The 23,428-nt window shown below is 39.9% G+C and overlaps 1 protein-coding gene across 11 annotated transcripts in view; it reads left to right on the top strand.

The window, feature by feature from the left end:
• The window catches only part of ST6GALNAC3 (ST6 N-acetylgalactosaminide alpha-2,6-sialyltransferase 3), a 611,484-nt gene that overhangs the window by 246,479 nt on the left and 341,577 nt on the right, over nt 1-23,428 (top strand). For all 11 annotated transcript variants that reach the window (XM_070078238.2, XM_089337185.1, XM_089337182.1 and 8 more), the window contains one exon: nt 8,656-8,850. In XM_070078238.2, coding sequence (XP_069934339.1) covers nt 8,656-8,850 — 195 coding nt within the window. The remainder of the gene's footprint in view (nt 1-8,655; nt 8,851-23,428) is intronic.

Genomic DNA, 23,428 nt, shown 5'->3' with positions numbered 1-23,428 from the left:
CCTTCGTATTGATCTCCCTTGACCCTCCCTCACCTAGCACACACTGTACAGTATCTGAGGCAGTGCACCCTAAGATTATCATATGTGTTTCTAGCTGTTCTCCTTCTTCATGTAACAGTAAGACCAATTGCTGTGGTTGTGAATAAGCCAATTTTTTAAACTTTTAGTTGCAGCATAGTTTTAAATTTATGAAACAAAAATTCTGAAGTAGTACAAATAGTTCACATGTACTCCACAACCAGCTTTCCCAGTCATTAACACCTCATGTTAATGCATTTGTAATAATTAATTAACCAGAGCCAGTTTTCCCTATTTTTTTAATCCAAGCACTCTCTATCCCTCCCACTCATCCCACTATTCCCCTCTAATAATCAATATTCTGTGTTCCCATTGAGGTTTCTTTATAGCTTCCACATATGATAGAGAACATTTGGTATTGTCTTTCTGTGTCTGACACATTTCATTTAACATGTCTCTGGTTCCATCCATTTTGCTGCAGGTGACAGGATTTGATTACTTTTTTATAGCTGAATAATATTCTATTGTGTATATATACCACATTTGCACCTGAGCATGTGCACATTGGTTAATTTCATATCTTGGCTGTTGTGAACAGTATGGCAGTAAACACAGTGGAGCAGATATCTCTGATGCAATGATCTTGTTTTAGATATATGTATCAGTAATGGGATGGCTGGATCTTTTGTATATTCTTGTTGTGTGCTCTCTTCCCTCTACCTAGAAAGCTCTGCTGCTCACATATTACTATTAATAAAGACATTTGTATTTGAAAGTATAGTAATTGATTCTAGTTTTTAAAAAAACTCCATACTATTTCCGTAAGGGCAGCACTAAAAATTTACATTCCTACCAACGAGTTCCCCTTTCTCTGTTGCTAATACTCGCAGCACTATATTGAATAAGAAGAGAGAAAATGGACATCCTTGTCTTATTCTAGATCTGAGGAAAACTGCTTTCAGCTTGTCCCTAGTAACCATGATATTTTTTGTGATTTTGTTATTTACAGTCTTCATTTTGAGTTACATTCCTTGTATACCTAATTTTTCCCCAGAACCTTTTGTTTAATGAATACAGACTTCATGCATTTCATAAGTACAGCTTTAGGAAGATAATGATTTTTTCCACTGTACCTGCCTTCCCACCTACACTGCCACCACTTTTCCGCCTCCCTCTAATATTGCCATTCTTATTTCTAAGATCTATTTTCAACTTTATACACGTATGATTTACTCTAAGTAAAGAGTTAAAAAAATTGTATGAGAAAAAAAATGTTCCTCAATGATTGAAAAAAGGGCTGTTCGAAGTCACTGAATCTCAAAGTGTTAATTTCACTTCTATAGATTACCTTTTAGGTGCTCTATTAGTTATCACAATAGATCAGGAAGAACATGTGGTATTTGTCCTTTGGGACTGACTTATTTCACTAAGTATGATGTTTTCCAGTTTCATCCATCTTGTTGGAAATGACAGGACTTCTTTTCTTTTTCTCTCTTTTCTTTTCTTTCTCTCTTTTTCTTTCTTTCTCTCTTTTCTTTTCTCTTTCTTTCTTTCTCTTTTCTTTTTCTTTCTTTCTCTTTTCTTTTTTCTTTCTTTTTCTTTCTTTCTCTTTTCTCTCTCTCTTTTTCTCTCTTTTCTCTCTCTCTCTTTCTCTCTCTCTCTCTTTCTTTTTTCTTTTTTTTTTAATAGCTGCTTAGTATTGGATGGTATACATATCCCATAACTTCTTTTATCCAGTCTTCAGTTAACAGACATTTGGGTGGATTCCATGCTATTGTGAGTTGAGCTGCAATAAACATGGGGGTATAGATAGCTCTTTCATATGCTGATTTCATTTCCTTTGAGTAAATTCCCAGGAGAGGGATGGCTGGATCCTATGGTAGGCCGGTATTTACATTTCTGAGGCATCTTCATGCTATCTTCCTTAATGGCTGTACCAGTTTACATTCCCACCAACAGTGGATTGGGGTACCTTTTCTCCCACATCCTCACCAACATTTATTGTTTGTTGATTTTGTATGAAAGCCATTCTAACAGGGGTAAGGTGACACCTCATTGTGGTTTTGATTTGCATTTCCCTGATGGCTAGTGATCCTGAGCATTTTTTCATGTGTCTGTTGGCCATTTGGACTTCCTCTTTTGAAAAATACCTGTTTAGGGTGGCGCCGCAGCTCAGTAAGCTAATCCTCCACCTGCGGCGCCGGCACCCCGGGTTCTAGTCCTGGTCGGGGCACCGGATTCTGTCCCGGTTGCTCCTCTTCCTGTCCAGCTATCTGCTGTGGCCCGGGAGTGCAGTGGAGGATGGTCCAAGTGCTTGAACCCTTGCACCCACATAGGAGACCAGGAGAAGCACCTGGCTCCTGCCATCGGATCAGTGTGGTGCGCTGGCTGCAGCGTGCTGGACACAGCGGCCATTGGAGGGTGAACCAATGGAAAAGGAAGACCTTTCTCTCTGTCTCTCTCACTGTCCACTCTGCCTGTCCAAGAAAAAAAAAAAGGAAAATGCCTGCTTAAGTCATTTCCTCGTTTCTTAACTGGGGTATTGTTGAGTTTCTTGATCCCTTTATGTATTTCGTTTAATAATCCTCTATCAGTTGCATAGTTTGTGAATAATTTCTCTCATTCTATTGGTTGCCTCTTCATATTGCTGTTTCTTTTGCAGTACACAAGCTTCTCAATTTGATATAATAACATTGGTTAATTTTAACTTTGATTGCCTGTGCTTCTGGGGTCTTTTCCAAGAAGTCTTCCTAAGCAAATGCCTTGGAAGTTTTCTCTGATGTTCTGTAATAATTTGATGGTATCAGATTGTAGATTTAGGTCTTTGATGCATTTTGAGTAGATTTTTGTGTAAGGTGTAAGATAGGGGACTTGGGTCGTACTTCTGAACAAAGAAATCCAGTTTTCCCAGCACCATTTGTTGAAGAGAGTCTCCCTACTCCAGGAATTGATTTTAGCTCCTTTGTCAAAGATAAGTTAGTTGTAGATGCATGGATTGATTTCTGGAGTTTCTATTGTATTCCATTGGTCTATCCATCTGTTTTTGTGCCAGTACCAACCTGTTTTGATTATGACTGCCCTGTAGTGTGTCTTGAAATCTTGTATTGTGATGCCTCTGGCTTTGTTTTTGTTGTATAGGATTGATTTAGCTATTTGTGGTCTCCTGTGTTTACATATGAATTTCAGCACTATTTTTTCTGTATCTGAGAAGAATGTCCTTGGTATTTTGACTGGTATCTCATTGAATCTATAAATTACTTTAGGAAGCATGAACATTTTGATTATATTGATTCTTTTTATTTATTTATTTGACAGAGTTAGTGAGAGAGAGAGACAGAGAGAAAGAAAGGTCATCCTTCCGTTGGTTCACCCCCCCAGATGGCCACTACAGCCTGAGCTACACCGATCTGAAGCCAGGAGCCAGGTGCTTCTTCCTGGTCTCCCATGCAGGTGCAGGGACCCAAGCACTTGGGCCATTCTCCACTGTCTTCCCAGGCCACAGCAGAGAGCTGGACTGGAAGAGGAGCAACTGGGACTAGAATCCAGCACCCATATGGGATACTGGTGCCGCAGGCGGAGGATTAACCAAGTGAGCCACAGTGCTGGCCCCGATGATATCTGAGGCCAGAGTGCTGTTTAGGACATCTGCCATTCTATGAGTCTGCTGTGTATCCCACTTCCCATGATGGATCGTTCTCGCCCTTTTTGATTCTATCAGTTAGTATTAGCAGACACTAGTCTTGTTTGTGTGATCCCTTTGACTCTTAAACTTATAAGTGTGATCAATTGTGAACTGAAATTGATCACCTGGACTAGTGAGATGGCACTGGTACATGCCACCTTGATGGGATTGTATTGGAATCCCCTGGCACATTTCTAACTCCACCATTTGGGGCAAGTCTGATTGAGCATGTCCCAAATTTTACATCTCCTCCCTTTCTTATTCCCACTGTTATATTTAACAGGGATCACTTTTCAGTTAAAATTTAAATATCTAAGAATAAGTGTGTGTTAATCACAGAGTTCAACCAATAGTTCTAGAACAAAAAAAATACTAAAATGGATAAAGTATTACATTGTACATCAACAGTCAGGACAAGAGCTGATCAAGTCACTGTTTCTTATAGTTTCCATTTCACTTCAACAGGTTTCCCCCTTGGTGCTCAGTTAGTTGTTGCCGATCAGGGAGAACATATGATATTTGTCCCTTTGGGACTGGCTTAATTCACTCAGCATAATGTTTTCCGGATTCCTCCATCTTGTTGCAAATGACTGGATTTCATTGTTTTTGATTGCTGTATAGTATTCTATAGAGTACATGTCCCATAATTTCTTTATCCAGTCTACTGTTGATGGGCATTTCCAGACAGGGATGCCCACTCTCACCACTGCTATTCAATATAGTTCTGGAAGTTTTAGCCAGAGCTATTAGGCAAGAAAAAGAAATTAAAGGGATACAAATTGGGAAGGAAGAACTCAAAACTATCCCTCTTTGCAGATGATATGATTCTTTATTTTGGGCATCCAAAGAACTCTACTAAGAGACTATTGGAACTCATAGAAGAGTTTGGCAAAGTAGCAGGATATAAATGCACAAAAATCAACAGCCTTTGTATACACAGGCAATGCCACGGCTGAGGAAGAACTTCTAAGATCAATCCCATTCACAATAGCTACAAAAACAATCAAATACCTTGGAATAAACTTAACCAAGGATGTTAAAGATCTCTACGATGAAAATTACAAAACTTTAAAGAAAGAAATAGAAGAGGATACCAAAAAATGGAAAAATCTTCCATGCTCATGGATTGGAAGAATCAATATCATCAAAATGTCCATTCTCCCAAAAGCAATTTACAGATTCAATGCAATACCAAACAAAATACCGAAGGCATTCTTCTCAGATCTGGAAAAAAAATGATGCTGAAATTCATATGGAGGTACAGGAGACCTTGAATAGCTACAGCAATCTTGTACAACAAAAACAAAGCCGGAGGCATCACAATACCAGATTTCAGGACATACTACGGGGCAGTTGTTTAGCTCTTTGAGATGCACTGATAGCTCATTTATTTGGTGCCTTTCCAGTTTCTTGATGTACGTACCAGTTGCTCTATGCTTTCCTCTTAAGACTGCCTTTGCCGTATCCCATAAATTTTGATATGTTGTATTGTTGTATTCATTTGTTTCCAGAAGTTTTTTTATTTCTCTTTTGGTTTCTGCTATGACCCACTGTTCATTCAGGAGCATATTGTTCAGTCTCCATGTTTTTCCATATGTTCTAGAGAGTTTCTTGACTTGTTGATTTCTACCTCCATTCCATTGTGTTCATACAAGATGCATGGTATGAATTTGATTTTTTGGAATTTGCTGAGACTTGCCTTATGGCCTGTCCTGTGGACTATCCTAAAGAAAGTTCCATGCACTGGTGAGAACAATATGTATTCTGAAACAATAGGATGAAAAGTTCTGTCAATGTCAGTTAGGTGCATTTGATCTATAGTGTCTATTAACTGTTTTGTTTCCTTGCTGATTTTCTGTCTGATTGATCTGTGGATTGCTGAATGTCGAGTATTGAAGTTCCTCATTACTGTATTGGAGTTTATCCCTTTAGATCCACTAATATTCCTTTTAAATAACCAGATGACCTGTTTTTAGGTGTGTGTACATTTATTATAGTCATATTTTCCTATTGAATTAACCCCTTAATCATCACATAGTGTGCTTCTTTGTCTTTTAAAATAGTTTTTGTATTAAATTTTATTTTGTCTTATATTAGGCTACAACAGCTCTTTTGTGTTTCTGATAGCAGGGAATATCTTTTTCCATCTTTTCACTTTCAGTCTGCATGTATCTTTATTGATGAGATGTGTTTATTGTAGGCAGCAAATAGATTTTTAATCCATTCTGTCAGTCTATCTTTTAACTTGAGAGTTGAGGCCGTTTACATTCAAGGTGTCTATTGATAGGTTATGACTTGGCTCTGCCATTTTCCCATAAATAATGCTATTGTTTACTTTGGATTTCCTTTGTACTTTTACTGGGAGATTTTCTGCTTTCACCTTCTTTTATAGTGATAAACATGTTTCTGTGTTTCTGTGTGTAGCACATGGTTAAGCATCATTTGCATTCTGAACAAGTGGTGACAAATTTTTTCAGTTTCTGTTTTGGAAGGTCTTTATTTCAGTATTTTGGAATAGTTTGAAGGGTATTGGGATTAGTTCCCTTTTAAAAAATATTTATTTAAAAAAGTTATAGAGAGAAGAGAAGAGAGAGAGAGAGAAAGAGAGAGAGAGAAAGAGAGAGAGAGAATGAGAATGAGAATGAATCTTCCCTACACTGGTTCACTCCTTAGTTGGCCACAGCAGCCAGGTCTGGGCTAGGCCAAAGCCAGGAGCAAGGAGCTTCTTCCAGGTCTCTCACAGGGGTAGAAGGGGCCCAGGTACTTGGCCATTGTTTGCTGCTTTCCCAGGCCATTAGCAGGGAGCTGGATTGGAAGTGGGACATCCAATACAAGAACTGCAGCCCATATGGGATGCTGGCTGGCACCATGGACAAGGGCTTAACCCACTACGTCACAACAGTGGCCGTGTAATTAGTCCTTTTTTAAATGTTTTATAGAATTAAGCTGTAAAGCCATCAGGTCCTTAGCTTTTTTTGATGGGGAACTTTAAAAAAAAGATTTATTTATTTATTTGAATGGCAGAGTTACAGAGAGGCAGAGACAGAGCGAGAGTGAGTGAGCGAGTGAGTGAGTGAGAGAGAGAGTGAAAGTCTTCTGTCTGATGGTTCACTGCCCAGTTGGTTGCAATGGCTGAGCTGCGCAGCTCAGAAAGCAGGAGCCAGGAGCTTCTTCCAAGTCTCCCATGAAGGTGCAAGGGCCCAAGAACTTGGGCCATCTTCCACTGCTTTCCCAGGCCATAAACAAGAGCTGGATTGGAAGTAGAGTAACCGGGACTCACAGCAGCATCCATATGGGATTCCGGTACTGCAGGCGGTGGCTTTACCCACTATGCCACAGTGCTGTCCCAGATGAGAGATTTTTAATTACTGCTTCAATCTTATTATTTATTATAGGTCTGTTTATAGTTCCCATATGTTCTTGATTTAATCTTTGCATGTTACATGTATCTAGGGATTTATCCATTTCTTTGAGGTTTTCCTGTTTGTTAGCATGTGGTTGTTCATATCAGTTTCTTATGATGGTTAGTATTCCTGGGGTATCAGTTGTAATGTCTCCTTTTTCATCTCTAAGTTTATTTATTTGAATTTTTTCTTTGTTCTTTGGCTAAAAATTTGTCTATTTTATCTTTTCAAAAAGGATTTTTCTGTTTTGTTGATCTTTTGTGTATTCTTGTCACCTGCTCTGTGCCCTCTACCTAGAAAGCTCTGCTGCTTACATATCACTATCAATGAAGACTCATGCCTATTTTAAAGTATATTTATTATCATTTACTTGAAAGGCAGAATGAGAGAGAAAGAGATGGAGACAGAGACAGAAATAGAAATAGAGATCTTCTATCTGTTATTTTACTCTCCAAGTGTCTGAAACAACGAGGGCTGGGCCAGGCCTTAGCCAGGAGCTGGAGCTCTATCCAAGTATCCTACATGGGTGGCAGGGATCAGAGGACTTGGACTATCATCCATTGCCTGTCAAGGTGCGTAAGCAGGAAACTTGATCCAGAGTAGAGTAGCCAGGATGTGAACTGACCATCTGATATGGAATCCAGGTTTCTCAAGCAGCGACTTAACCTACTGAAGCACAAAACTTGTCCTAAGACTCATGTATTTTGTCAAACTTAATCTTACATATATTTCTGCTTTCTCCCACCCCAAATAAATGTAGTTGTTCCTGCTTTTATCCATCACAAGACTTTTAGGAGAATGTTATTATGCTTCTGTGCTTGAAATTTTCCTTCCTCTTTTTATTGGCTTTTTTGTACTTTTTGTTCCACATTGTGTAACACAGATTTCCCAGCCCATAGAGGGTGCTAGGTACAGAAACAGAAGAATGAGTTATAATGAGACTGTATTGACAAGGATGTGAAAAAATCATTCTTTTATGCATTCAATCATTTTATTCCTAATTTTGATGAGTGCCTGCAGTTTATGTAAGATACTATATTAAGGACCTGGAGTACAGAGATCAATATGACACATACTTCCAAATTTCTCTAGAACTCATAGTTACATGGAAAAAGAATCACATAGATAATTACACAGTGAAAAAATTACAGTAGATATGTCTACAAAGTAAAATGTTGGAGTGACAAGACTTCGTGTCTCTCTTAGTGTGGGTGGGTTGGGGATAAACATGCGGTGGGGAGAGGATTGAGCAACTAAGACTTTCAGTAGTTAGCATTCCCTGGTTTGGGCTTTACAAACTGAATAGGAGTTTGCCAGGAAGCCAGGGATGTAAGGAAGTGTAGAATTGGAAAGTTAAAGTCTAATAAGTTGTTCTGCATGCTTGCAGAGTCCCAAATAACCACATGATTATTGTTTTGTCTCCAAGTGAAATTACCTAAATGATAGAATCCTTTGAGCCTTATGAAAGAAAAAGAGGAATAAAGGGATCCCTGTGACTGCTCTTGGTTGCAAATCATTCATTCTTTTTTTTTTTTTTTTATTGTTTTGTAGAGAAAGTCTGTGATTGCAGTGAGCTTCATAGCAGCATTTCTTTTCCTGCTGATCGTGCGTCTTGTGAATGAAGTGAATTTCCCCTTGCTACTAAACTGCTTTGGACAACCTGGTGCAAAATGGATACCATTCTCCTACACGTACAGGCGGCCCCTTCGAACTCATTATGGATATGTGAATGTGAGAACACAAGAGGTAAGAGCTCAGAGGGTTACCCAGGATTCAGAGGGTATCCAGGGTAACGGCTTTTCTTTAGGAGCAAGATGGCTTCCAATCCACTGAATTTACTGTCTGTCCTAGACAGCTTCTATGGGTCCCTGACAACATCCTCTGTTTTCTCATTTTTTAGATACTTACTGACATGTGTCTAAAATGTGCTGCCCCTCCTACAGCAAATCTTCTGATAAACTGGCTTCATATGGTGTCAGGGAAGCAATTACCTGTTTTCCTGGTGGTTTGTGGCATACCATTTATATCCCTCCATACAGAAACTCTGATCAGCAGTGACCAGCTGGAGAACTGGCCGGCTTTATTTCCTGTAGGTCAACTGGTTGGGGACAGCTCTTTATAGAACTTCAGAAAAGCATTTGTACTCTTTAAAGCTCTGTAATCCTGAGACCTGCAGCTAGAAAAGGCCAAGCTGATTTTAAAATTCGCAGTGGCTGCAGAGATAATGGGATTTAAAGAGTTTTCAAATTTAAAGGGGTTAAAATAATTTAAAACCTATAATCACTGAACCTTTAAATCTTTGTAGCCAGTTGGTAGTACAGGAGCGAAGGGAGGTATATTGATAATTTGAAAGTGCACACAGTGCCAGCACTTTGGCTAGCAAGTATTTGTCTCATGAAATAAAAAAAAAAAAAAATAATAATGTACTTCACAAAATGTAGGAGGTGTGCAAAAGGGGTTAATAAAATTGTTTTCACTATTCATTTTTGTGGAGTGGGATGAATGTGAGGTTAATATTCGTAGATGCAGAGTCCAAGCCTTGTTGGTGACAAAGCTACAGCCCAGCAGTGGGTCTACCTCTCTTGAGAGGATTCTGGATCCCCTGGAGAGGTCATTTTGTGAAGACTTGAGAGGGGAGAGTCATGCATGTGGCCCTCCTCCTGTTCTGGAGTTATTCTTAGCATCCTGGGAGGGATGTTGAAAGCTGAGGTAGTCTGTCCTCTTTTGCAGGCTACATCCTACCTGAGTCATGGTTTCTGGTTCATTTGATTCTTTGAACATTGTTTCTGTAGCTGCAGGATTTACAAGCTTTTTATTAGACCTTTATAGCTGAAAAAAAAAAAAAGTAACATTATGGCATATAAATTCCTAGGAGTCTTGCTTAATGTTTATCCTTTAATTGGTTTTAAATTAATTTTTTAAATGTCCATTGCTTTGTTGTCTCCTAATTGATTGCCTATATAAAACTAAGTCTCTTTGAGAATAGTTTGCTTCACTCTCATCTTTTGTAACTTTTACTTTAAGTTGTCATTTACTATTCTGAAATTCTGTAGTATGGTATTAATCATTTCACACGTACCTGTTACTGGTCAAAAATGAAACATGTGGCTTACTGATGACTCTCATAAGGGAAAGACTACCAAATATCAAAGACCCTTGGTTGTTTTTAAATATTAATGAATTAAATTTTGGAGTGTTACAGGAAAAACAGACCCAGGGATGTAGTTATTTAATTAGTTATTTTTTTTTTATTTTTAACTTCAATAAATTTATTTTTCTTCTTTTAGACCATTTCATGTCACAAGCTGAATTTGAAACCCTGTTTTTTTTTTTTAACTTTTATTTAATGAATATAAATTTCCAAAGTACAGCTTATGGATTACAATGGCTTCCCCCCATAACGTCCCTCCCACCCGCAACCCTCCCCTTTCCCACTCCCTCTCCCCTTCCATTCACATCAAGATTCATTTTCGATTCTCTTTATATACAGAAGATCAGTTTAGCGTACATTAAGTAAAGATTTCAACAGTTTGCTCCCACACAGAAACATAAGGTGAAAAATACTGTTTGAGTACTAGTTATAGCATTAAATCTCAATGTACAGCACACTAGGGACAAAGACCCTACATGAGGAGTAAGTGCATAGTGACTCCTGTTGTTGACTTAACAAATTGACAGTCTTGTTTATGGCATCAGTAATCACCCTAGGCTCTTGTCATGAGCTGCCAAGGCTCTGGAAGCCCCCTGAGTTCACTGACCCTGATCATATTTAGACAAGGCCATGGTCAAAGTGGAAGTTCTCTCCTCCCTTCAGAGAAGGTACCTCCTTCTTTGATGACCCGTTCTTTCCACTGGGATCTCACTCACAGAGATCTTTCATTTAGGTCTTTTTTTTTTCCCCCAGAGTGTCTTGGCTTTCCATGCCTGAAATACTCTCATGGGCATTTCAGCCGGATCCACATGCCTTAAGGGCTGATTATGAGGCCAGAGTGCTGTTTCGGACATCTGCCATTCTATGGGTCTGCTGTGTATCTCACTTCCCACGTTGGATCATTCTCTCCCTTTTAATTAATTATTTTAACTGGGCTACCTGTGAAATCCTTTTGATAATGTTTATAGTACAATGACTTTGCCAAAGGATATTGAGTATTACTTTGATCCTGTAGACATTACTTCTTTTTTTCTTAAAAAAGCTTCATTTGTGTATTTGAAAGGCAGAATTATGGGGAGAGAAAGAGAGAGAGAGAGAGATCTTCCTTCTGTTGGTTCACTCCCAAAATGGCCACAATGACCAGAGTTGGGCCTATTAGAAGCCAGAAGCCAGAAGTTTCTTCTAGGTCTCCCAAGTTGGTGGCAAGGGCCCAGGTACTTGGGCTATTTTCTGCTGCTTTCTCAGGCATATTAGCAGGGAGCTGGATCAGAAGTGGAGAAGCCAGGTCTTGAACCAGTGCCCATATGGGATGTCAGCATCACAGGAGGTGGTTTTACCCACTATGCCACAGTGCTCGCCCCTAGATGTTATTTCTTGGGAAGAACCATGATGACTTGCATGAGTTCAGACCTTGGAATCACACAGGCGTGGTTTGGGTTTCAGTTCTGACACTTACACTCTGAAAAGCAATATCAGCTTTTGGGTAAACTTGTTTAAAAAAAAAAGATTTTATTTTATTTGAAAGTCAGAGTTACATAGAGAGAGAAGGAGAGGCAGAAAGAGAAGTCTTCCATCTGCTGGTTCACTCCCCAGGTGGCTGCAATGGCCGGAGCTGTGCCCAACTGAACCCAGGAACCAGAAGCCAGGAGCCTCCTCCTGGCCTTTCCATGCAGGTGCAGGGGCCCAAGGACTTGGGCCATATTCTACAGCTTTCTCAGGCCATAGCAGAGACCTGGATTGGAAGAGGAGGAGCCGGGACTAGAACCGGTGCCCATGTGGGATGCCGGCACTTCAGGCCAGGGCTTTAAGCTGCTGCACCACAGCGCCGGCCCCTCCTTACTTTCAAAATACAGATAAAAGCACCAGCTAGGGGCCGGCGCTGCGGCACAGTGGGTTAAAGCCTTGGCCTAAAGTGCTGGTGTCCCACATGTGTGCCAGTTCTAGTGTCGGCTGCTCCATTTCCAACCCAGCTCTCTGCTGTGGCCTGGGAAAGCAGTTGGAGATGGCCCAAGTCCTTGGGGCTCTGCACCCATGTGGGAGACCAAGAAGAAGCTCCTGGCTTCTGGCTTTGGATTGGCACAGCTCCAGCCATTGCGGGCATCTGGTGAGTGAACCTGTGGTTGGAAGACCTCTTTCTCTGTCTCTACCTCTGTCTGTAACTCTGTCTTTCAAATAAATCTTAAAAAAAACAAAAACAAAACAACAACAACAACAACAACAAAAACAAAACACCAACCTGATAAAGTTATTATGAGGCTTAAATAAGACAAAATAAATGAGGTGCCCAGCACCAAATAGATGTTCAGTAATTAGTGTCTATTATTTCCCCTGTACTGACCAGCATGCCATGAAGTGTTCAGTATGCTTAGTACAAAAATGCAAAATCTGGAGTGCCAGAATTTATTTTTAAATTTTAAAGATCCTGTATTCAGGGCAGTAAACACGTGGAAGGATTCCCAATCTTATTAGTAATCAGGGTTTTGCGAATTAAATCCACAATGAGAAAAATTTTAAAAGCACAAGTATTAACACTGTATGCTAAGTAGCAGATTGGCAGATAATTGAGTACTCTGACAGTGGCAGGTGTTGGTGAGAACCTCTTATATTCTAGTAGCAGAAATATCAGTTAGAACAACCACTTTGGAAAACGCATTGTGTTGTAAAAACTGTGAGGACCATTTCAGAGGAGTTAATTGAAAGATTGAAAATACCACTCACAGGGGCAGCCATTTGGCACAGCAGTTAAAACACCACCTTGGGACTCCCACATCCTTTATCAAGTGCCTGGGTTGGGTCCTGACTCTGCTCCTGATTCTGGCTCCCTGCCGTTGCACACCCTGGGAGGCAACAGGTGATGGCTCACATAATTGGGTCCCTGCCACCATCATGGGACACCTGGATTGAGTTCCTGGCTTCCGGCCTTGACCTGGCCCAGCCTTAGCTGTTGCAGGTATTTGGAGGCATGAACCAATAGATGGAAGATCTCTCTGTCTCTGCCTTTCTCTTGACTCTCTGCCTTTCAAATAATAAATAAGTAAGTAAGTTTTTAAAACTCCCCTCATGGTTATGATACTGTAAAGATAATGAGATTGGTATAAGTTCCCATTGTTTACCCAGTCCCCTGTTCCTTTTCTCAGCCAGTGCAAGATAAAGTTGTCTTTGAGGGAGGTAAGGTCTCAAAAAGCTAAGGAACAAAATGAGTGCCAACTGACTGTGTGAATGTGGGATTGAGTTGCTGGCCACAGGACCCTGCAGTTCTTCATCAGCCCTTAGGATTGAGCTGACAACAATCAGGAGGTCACACCAAACTGAAACTTGGATCAGGAATGATTTAGATTTTGCAGCAGACTCTGTCTATACTGCCTTCGCTCTGCACAGCCCTGTAATCTCTGACGCCCTGACTGCTCAGGCTTGCCTTGCTGTAGCATCACAGTGTCAGTAAGGCCACCTTTCATTTTTAACCAGGGAAACCCCACCTACAGGATTATGGCCATTATCATGTTATCACCCTTTCCTGCACGTGATACAAAGTATATGTAACCCATATGTGCTTCCCAAAAATAATAATGATAAAAATCTCTGCTTGGCCATATTCTGTGGACCCTCTTAACCCCCCTTAACACAAGTTCTGACTATTCATTCTAAATTGTTAATTATGGCGTATAGGGAAGTTAAAGTACTAACGTTCAAGGTAATCACTGCTTCTCCCAGTTGCAATCATGGCAGATTTTGGGGAAAGTGAAGGAAATGATCATCAGGCAGGGTTCTATTTGTGGTTGTCTATCTATGGATTCAGTCATTGTCTTGTCCTTTTTGTTGTGTGACCTGGTGCAAAGGCATTGCTTAGAGCAAACAGCCGGCCGTTTATTTGCATTTGCTACTTGGTAAGAGAATCAGGCCCCCGTGATCAATAGGATACCACAGCCAGATCTTTCTGGTGATCAGTGGGAGTGACAGATGTCTCTCTCACATGTGATAAGAGGACAGTAACATGCTGCAACCACAGGAGATTGCTGGCATTTGGAGAAGAGGACCCTTGGTGGTGGTGGTGGGGGGGGGGGGCTGAAGATGTGGCGAGAAGCACAGGATTTCCAGAATGTAGCAATTAAGTGAAGGACTGCATTTTCCTTTGCTTAACAATTTAATGAGGCCAAAGTATGCCTCTTTAAAAAATGAGAACATTATGAAGCCTCAAGTAGACTAAGTAAGAATATTTAAGATGAGTTGCTGTGACAGACAGGCTGCACTAGCCTAATTAAGGATGTGCATAACGTATTGATGTTGCAATAGAATTTCCCAAATTGTGGTTATAGTAACAATTAAGGAATAGAGATGACTTTTTTGGCAATAAAAGCACACACTCCACACATTCAGATAAATGTACACATGTAACTAAAGCTGACATGAATAGGTTTTCTATATTTGGTAATATAGGCTTTTGATTTTACATAAGTATATTAAGAGCAATTACATGCAAATGTATGTTCCAAAAGTTTAAAACTGATCAGTTTAATTGTTAATTAAAATCTGAATATTCTCATTTGTGTCACTGTAGAGCCAAAGAAGTTTCAACTATTAAATTGCCTTTGAAAAGGAAACAACTAAATTAACATAACATTAAGATTACTTATTTGACATGTGCATATTGGACTTGTCATTTTAAGGATAATTTATTGCTTTTTCCAAGTATGGGGCTATGTATTTGTTGAGGGGTGGAGCAATGATTGTTTCTCAGTCTGGTTATGAAAACGCAAATCTCAGTCAATGCTGTATCTTAAGACAGTCTATGACTGAGTGACAAATTAGAAGGATAGTCATCCCTGGGGCTTGGAATAATTCCAGAAAGCTTTTGTGAGAGGGGTAAAACATGTGCTTAGGAGATAGATTTAGATGGAATAGAGAAGGAAGAGAATGTAGTATTGGGAAAAAAGCAGAAGCAAAAGTTCAAAACATTCACAATGCACCTTTTTCAGTTCCTGTCCCTCCCAGTAGGCCAAGGGCACTACACCAAAAGTCGCACTCAACTCCCAATGTCTGCCCTGTTCGTTGCCACTGCCTCACACTCTATCAGTACATATCTTACCTTTCTCTGGACCCACTTTCTCTGGACCTCTAGCTTCGATCTTGTAGCTCTTCTGTTTGGCTGGTTACCCAGTCTTGGAGCCCACTTACCATAGTCCTGCTGGCCTGAAAACTGTGCAAGGATTATTTCTAGTATTGCTGCCATCTGTGTGTGCCTGATCCGAGCACAGTCTTCGTACCCATGAGCCTTGGAGGCACCTTCCAAGGTCTGTATGATCTACTGACTTTCTGGAGAAGGCAATCAGACATATGGGGAAAATAAAGAGTCAGTCTGTCTAGAATCAGACTTACTCTAGGCTATAAAAGAAGACAGAAAATATATTCGTTGGATAATGATTTTTCAGGAATATGAATAGGATCCATGGAAAGATCACACATACACACTTGCAAGACAATAATACATGTATGCGTGCAATAGGCACATCCAGCCATCCATATCCATGAATGAATAGACATTAATATACAGGAAATACATGCACCCATGAACACATATTTACAGAACAATTTGTACTTTCTTAAGTACAAACATACATAAAATAACTACATTGCAAAATATAATGGCATAGATAGATAGATAGATAGATAAATAGTCAACCAGGTAGGTGTATATACTGACTCTTGTGCTTGTCTGCCCCAAATCTCCCAGTTTGTATAGCAACCCAACCTTCCCTTCTGGCCATAGGAGTGAACAATTGATTGGTGCAGAGGTAGGCACATGCCCCACGATAAGCAATTCTGAATGCCTTCCAAATTCTGTTTTTCTGAGCAGCCCTGATGGGAAAAGCCCTTTTTTCCTTTGGTGGTACAACTGTTGAATTGCAGTTCTCTGTTTGTCAATAAGCTTATTCCCTGGAGAGAATGAGACCAAGATGTTGAAAAAAAGAAGGAGCACGTTTCAGGGCTTCCAAGAAGTTACAGAAGCTATTCTTGGACGTGAGCTGAGCCATTTTGAGGCCTGCCTTCTTCCTCTATGGTTTTGTGTTGAAGCCAGTAAATCCCTCTTTTTTCAGTTTTGCTAGTTTGAACTGTGTTTTTTGTTACTTGCAAACAAAATGGTCCTAGCTGATACATTGTAGTTATTTTACAATAACCAAAACCAGCTATCTTTGAACAAGGAGCCGCCTGGAGGAGGAGAATAGCTCTTTTTCCCAATCTGTCCTCTCAAATCTACTGGGAGACCAAGCATGAGAAGTCACACCCATCAGATACTTCCCATGTCCATGAGAGTTGAATGCTCTCTGCCTAGACACACATTGCTTAGTAAATTATCATTTTGAAGGATGAAAATGAAGGTCACAATTTCTCAAGGTCACAAAGTCAAAAAGTGGCTGCATAAGATTGATTCCTTACTGAATTTCTCATCTCACTCAACTGATAAATCATGCAGCTTTATTATAATTATCAGATGAACTTTTCCAGTTGCTATGAGGCATCAACAGTCAAAAGAGATTGATTTTCACTTTATGTATCACATGTGTTATTGATGAATGATCCATTATTATCATAGTTTTCAATGTTGTAATTGGTTCCCCAGGAAGATATGAGGGAATTTTATTCATTACAGAATCTTGGGTGGAAAAAATGCCCATTTGCCAACTGTCATGTTACCACTTTTGAAAGGAGCCTATTAGAAATTCACATATCAAATTACCTCATTTGTGGCAAGCTAAGGAAAACAAAACAGTTCACCTATCACAAATACTTTGATTTGAGGGCTGAAAAGATGATAGAATTAGGTCCCTGATGACAGGAATTTTTGTTTATTTTTTTCTGGAGCTGATACTCTGGCAAGGTCACTAACACAAAAAACATTTATTGAATGACAATTAGTAATTAATGATGAATATTAGTCAATTACCAAACATTTAGTAAGTGCTTACTCTATTCCAGACAAGGTGCTAAGGATCAGTGATGAACCCTGTGTTAAACTGGTGTTCACCAAGGAAGACAACAAGATGGAGTTGGTTACAAGTCTTCTGGAACAATGCTACTTAACAAGAGCATTGCTATTCAGCCTCTAATTATGAAGGCTAAGCAACCATCTTACATACAGATTCATTCCGTTACTGTTAAGAATAATCAACACTCAAGTCATTTCAATTAAACTTTGTATTCAGCTTCTGGAAGATAGTTGGTCACTAAGCAGATGGCTTCAAATTGTGATTTCTCATTTTTCAGGATATCCTTACAAAGGTTTACACAGAGCGAGAGAGATCATCACAGAATGTTGTATTTCAAGTGTAACCAAGTAGCTTCTGTACCACATGTTATCTTGCATGGCTAGGAAAGTGATATTTCTGGTGAATTGAGTCCACTGACTAGTAGACATTGGCCCATATCTAATAAATTGATTATTGATTAAAAGGAAAAGGAAAGTAAGAGTTCTGGTCCGGCAGTATGTAGTCCAAGATAACCTGACAACCCTTATGCTATACCATCAGGGCATACTGGATATGATAGGATACTTTATTTACTGCCCAGCTGGCCTTGCCAGAAAGGAGGAAAATCTTCAGGTACCAGAGCTGAGAAGGAATAGCAGACATAATCAGGAAAGCTAATAATGTGACCTCCCAACTTTATCATTATCAGTAAGTGAGGAGAAAGGAGAACATTAGCCCTGTAATACCAAAACCAAGGCCTACGCCCAGAATAGGCTGAGGGTAAGACCCTGCCCACAACCTATGGCAGGCCTTTAGAAGCTCTACCTAGACAGATGATAGACTGGGGATAGGGGGCAAAGGGAGGAGCGTGAAAAAAGGCAAAGAAAAACAAACATATTTATGGATTTGGGTTTTGGATAGCTAAAAATTATCCTCTGGAATTTAACGCTGGGCTTATATAACCTAGTACTCTTTTTTTTTTAAGATTTTTTTTTTTTTTTTTTTATTTGAGAGGTAGAGTTACAGACAGTGAGAGGGAGAGACAGAAAGGTCTTCCCTCCTCTGATTCACTCCTCAAATGGCTGTGACAGCTGGAGCTGGGCCAGGAGCTTCTTCCAGGACTCCCACATGGGTCTAGGGGCCCAAGCACTTGGGCCATCTTCTACTGCTTTCCCAGGCCATAGCAGAGAGCTGGATCAGAAGTGGGGCTGCCAGGACACAAACAGGTCTCCATATGAGATGCTGGTGCCATAGGCGGAGGCTTAACTGGCTATGCCACAGTGCTGGCCCCCACCCTAATACTCTTACAGCTGGAGTTTTGCCACTTGCATTTTCTGGGAGCCCTGTAAACTAAGACATCAACCAAAAATTGGTCTCCAGTCAGTAATTGACTGGGGATAAAGGTATTAAAAACTCCCCAGAAAATAGTCACATAACTGAGACAAAATGCGTTGTTAAAATGCAAAACTAAGAATTATATAAAAATGCACAAGAAAAAAGTCTGTTTATTATAATCATTCATATTTTGCTAAAATATTAGTCTGGTCACCATGCGTTTTCCCATACCCTGCTGCAGTGTTTCTTTATATACTATATATTTGTTCTATTGTCTTTTGCAAATCTGAAAAAGCCCAAATTCTGAAATATACCTGGCCCAAATTATTTGAGATGGAATCGTTTGCTTTTGTCTTAATCTAAATGTTGAAGAATGAATCAAAAAAGGAAAACAAAGCAAAAATAAGCAGATCATTTTGAAAAGTGGTCAAATATAATGCCTAGAAAAGAAATAAATGAATTAATAAGTAGATAATCCTTTGTGTTTAGATGAAGTACCAATCCCAGTTCTAAGCTCTTATATGACATTTTATCTTTTAGTTTCCACCAAATACATACGCCTTTACTAATTTAGGTATTTTTTATCAACCCATTTTGCAGATGAGAAAACAGAAGCCCAAAACACAGTTTCAAAATAGAGACCCTGTGATTTGAGCTATGACTTCACAGTCTCTGCTCTTAACCACTACACTTATTGTTATTATGATAATAGCTGAGATTTATGTAAAAGATATGTAAATCAGTCACATCTTTGTTAGGATAAGGCTTGTGAGAGTTGATACAGAGGCAGACAATTCAGTGGACTATTTTCATCCAACAGAAATGTCCCTCTGTTTCTTTTTTCTTTTCTTTCTTTTTTTTTTTTTTTTTTTGGACAGGCTGGTTCACTCCTCAAATGGCCACTACGGCCAGCGCTGCACCGATCCGAAGCCAGGAGCCAGATGCTTCCTCCTGGTCTCCCATGCAGGTGCAGGGCCCAAGCACTTGGGCCATCCTCCACTGCCTTCCCGAGCCACAGCAGAGAGCTGGACTGGAAGAGGAGCAAGCGGGACAGAATCCGGCGCCCCAACCGGGACTAGAACCAGGGGTACTGGTGCCGCAGGAGGAGGGTTAGCCTAGTGAGCCACCGTGCCGGCCCCTCTATGTTTCTTATATATGCTGCAGTTGGGAGAAGGGTAGCTGAAGCATTTTTCTACATTTTTCTAGTATTTGTTGTTTTTCTTGAAAGCCTAGGATAGTTGCTTTATTTAAATATCCTGTCATGCATTGTCTTCTACTTAACCTTTCTCTATATGAAAACATATTTATGAAGTGAGGGTTGCAATCTGTGTGTATGTGTGTGTACATGCACAGGTTTATGTCTATTTTTTACATTGCTAACTATCATTATACCATTCTACAATCCTCTTTTTACTTTTGTTTTGTGCTCTTTATTTTGTTTCATGGATCAACATTTTTGTAAGTACTATTTTTAATTTATTATTGCTTATGGGGTTAGACATACTAACTCTTTTTTCAAAAAATCTTTAATAGATTCACCTGTATATGAATTATAGCATCATCTATTGAATAAAATGGAAAATCCTTGTTCTATCAGATAACTATTTATATAACAGTGCTATATAGCAGATCACCCACCCCAAAATTCAGTGGCTTAAACAGCAATCATAGTGTGGGCATTTGGTACAGCAGGTAGATCGTTGCTTGAGATACCCACGTACTATCTCACAGTTTTTGGTTCAAGTTTTAGCACCTCTGCTTCTGATCCAGCTTGTTGGTAATGCACATCCTGGGAGACACCAGAAGATAATTCAAGTACTTGAGTCCCTGCCACCCAGATGGAATTCTGGGCTAGCTTTAGCCTTGTTGGCCCTGGCTGTTACAGGCATTTGAAGATTGACCCAAAAGATAGAAAATTCCCTGACTGTCTCTCTGTCTCTCTATCTCTCTCCACCTTTCAAATAACATGAAAAAAATAAAAAAAGATACAAGGGAGCTGGCACCTGCAAAGCCAGCATCCCATATGGTCGCCCGTTCGAGTCCCGGCTGCTCCACTTCTTATCCAGGTTCCTGTTAATGTGTTTGGGAAAGAAGTGGAAGAAGGGCTAAGTGCTTGGCCCCTGTACCCATGTGGGAGACCCAGAAGAAACTCCTGGGTCCTGGCTTCTGTCTGGCCCAGCTCTAACCATTGTGGTCATTTGGGGATTGAACCAGCAGATGGAAGATCTCTCTCTCTCTTTCTCTCTGTCTCTCCTTGTCGCTCTCTGTAAATAAATAAATTTTTAAAATATCATTCCATATTACAGATGAGAAAATTAAAGATGGGATAAGTAGTACAACTCACTTCAAGTCACAAATGCTCAAAGTGGCAGGGCTGAGTTTTGAGCCCCAGGTTTTAATCTTATGTTTAAGTGTAGAGAAAAAGCATCCAGTGTGCTGACAAGTTGTTTTCCAGACAGGCTCAACTTCCTTTGCTCAGGATCCAACCACCTGTGATTCTCATGTGTGATTTCATCTTGATTGCTTTTGTTGAATTGGGGAACTTCACGGATGACAAGTACAGGAGTGGAGATTTTCACTTTGTGGTATGAGCTTCTGTTAAGTCGATTATCTTATTGCAGTCCACTTCTGGACTGAGTACAAAAGTGAAATTCTCCTTCTGGCTTTTTACTCTATTGTAGTAGAGGAATAACAACCACAACAACACCATTCTTGCCATCTTGCTGATGAATTGACCTCATATTTCTCTCTGAATTTTTTGAAAGAAATAGTGCTGTTTTGAGGTGTTTAAACTGTTTCAAAAGCAGTGTGGTTGATAACTGTGTTTCATCCGTGGCTGCACTGAGTCTTTTCAACCCTGTATTCTTGAAATAATATAAGATTTCTGAGAGGATGTATTCAGGACATACTTTCAGGGTGAAAATGTTGAGTTTCCCAAATTAAGGAACTAGGTTTTATTTTCTTTAAAAAATTTTTTTGAAATGCTGAGAGATGGGGAGATACACACACACACACACACACACACACAGAGCACACTGATTCACTCCCTACATGCCCACAATGGCTGAATCCAGAAGCCAGAAGCACAGTCCAGGTCTCTCATGTGAATACTGGGAACCTAATTACTTGAGACACGACTGCTGCCCCACCAGGGTCTGCAATAATTGTAGTAAGCTGGAGTCAGGAGACGGAGCCAGGGATAGAATCCAGTACTCTGACATGAGATGCGGATGTCTAGGCTACATGGCCATCTCCCTTGATTTTTAATTATATATAAATTGACATTGCTTGTGAGAAGTCCATGAGAATAAGAATGAGGTAGGGCCAGTGCTGTGGTGCAGCAAGTTAACACCCTGGCCTGAAGTGCCTGCATCCCATATGGGCGCTGGTTCCAATCCAATGCTCCTCCTCTTTGGATCCAGCTCTCTGCTATGGCCTGGGATAGCAGTAGAAGATGGCCCAGGTCCTTGGGCCCTAACACCTGCGTGGGAGACCAGGAAGAAGCTCCTGGCTCCTGGCTTTGGATCAGCGCAGCTCTGGCCATTGTGGCCAATTGGGGAGTTAACCAGTGGATGGAAGACCTCTCTCTCTGTCTCTACCTCTCTCTGTAACTCTGTCTTTCAAATAAATAAAATAAATCTTTAAAAAAAAAGAATGAGGCAAAGTTGTAGGTATTGAGCTGTGTGTCAAATAGCCCTTATATTTCTTGAACATCTACTTAAGACATATTTTTGTTTGTATTGATGGGAGCTACATGAATATGAACTGACTGCAGTTGCCCTCCTGCTCTCCAGAATTTATTTATTTTCTTAGTGCATGGGTCTGTGGTCAGTTTGCTTAGTTGCTTCTCAAAACCAGCATGATCATTATCATTCTCCTTTTCATTAAATAACACTCTCAGCCCCTTGTTGTCATTGCTACTTAGAGGCTGGGAATGGAGTCATCTAACATGGGGTCACTCAACTCCTTAGTGAGTGGTTGGCTGTGTCAAAAATTCTTAGGCTGACAAAAAAAAAAAAAACAAAAAAAAAACAAAACAGGAATCCTGGCAAAAGAATGATATTCACCATCTGAGCCACCTTGACATTTTCTGGCTAGTAGGAAGCTTGCTTTCTTCTTTTTCTGCTTTTAACATAGAAGAATGCTTCTTAAATTCTGGAGCCTGCATAATCAGGCCCATGAGCCTTCTCTTTTCAACACATCCTGCCCCCATAACCATTTTTCTCTGTAAGTGATGTTAACTATGCAGAAAGCCAATTAGGAGATTCCACTTAGGATTCCTTCTCTTTACTATTTCTCAAAGCTTATGTGACATAACTGCTAGAAAAAAATGTTAGAACAAAATAATAATAATGTACTCTATATTGGCTCTTAAATTTCCCATCTTCATACCTTTGTTCACACTGACAATTTTCAATATATTATCTCTATACCCATTCCTCAAGGTCCAATTTAAAGGCCACTTTCTCCTTGGTGGCTTTCCTGATTTTCCCGCTAACAACCATGGCTCCTTCCTGTGAACTCTTGTGGTGTTTATTAGTTAAGCTCTTGTGTAGTTGTTGATGTTTCACAAAGTTTGTAGACCAGTTATCCCACTTAATAATCTTGTGACCTTGACTCTATTTTCCATTTTCAAATGAGAACATTAAACAAATGGAGCACAGGCTTTAAGTAATTTAATGCCACACAGCTATACTCTGTGTTCTGTAATCACATCTCTTTTTCCTAGGTATATCTTGTTCTCAAATATTCTGGTTTTTTTTTTTTTTTTTTTTAAGATTTATTTATTTGGAAGGAGAGAGAGAGATCTTCTATCCATGGGTTCACTCCCCAGATGGCTGCAACAGACTGTGCTGGGCCATGCCAAAGCAAGGAG

The sequence above is a fragment of the Oryctolagus cuniculus genome, chromosome 7 (assembly GCF_051225735.1).
Source record: "Oryctolagus cuniculus isolate XC-2025 breed Fujian yellow rabbit chromosome 7, ASM5122573v1, whole genome shotgun sequence".
Lineage (NCBI taxonomy): Eukaryota > Metazoa > Chordata > Mammalia > Lagomorpha > Leporidae > Oryctolagus > Oryctolagus cuniculus.
The sequence above is the reverse complement of the archived record's forward strand: the minus strand, read 5'-3'. Positions and strand labels throughout refer to the sequence as shown.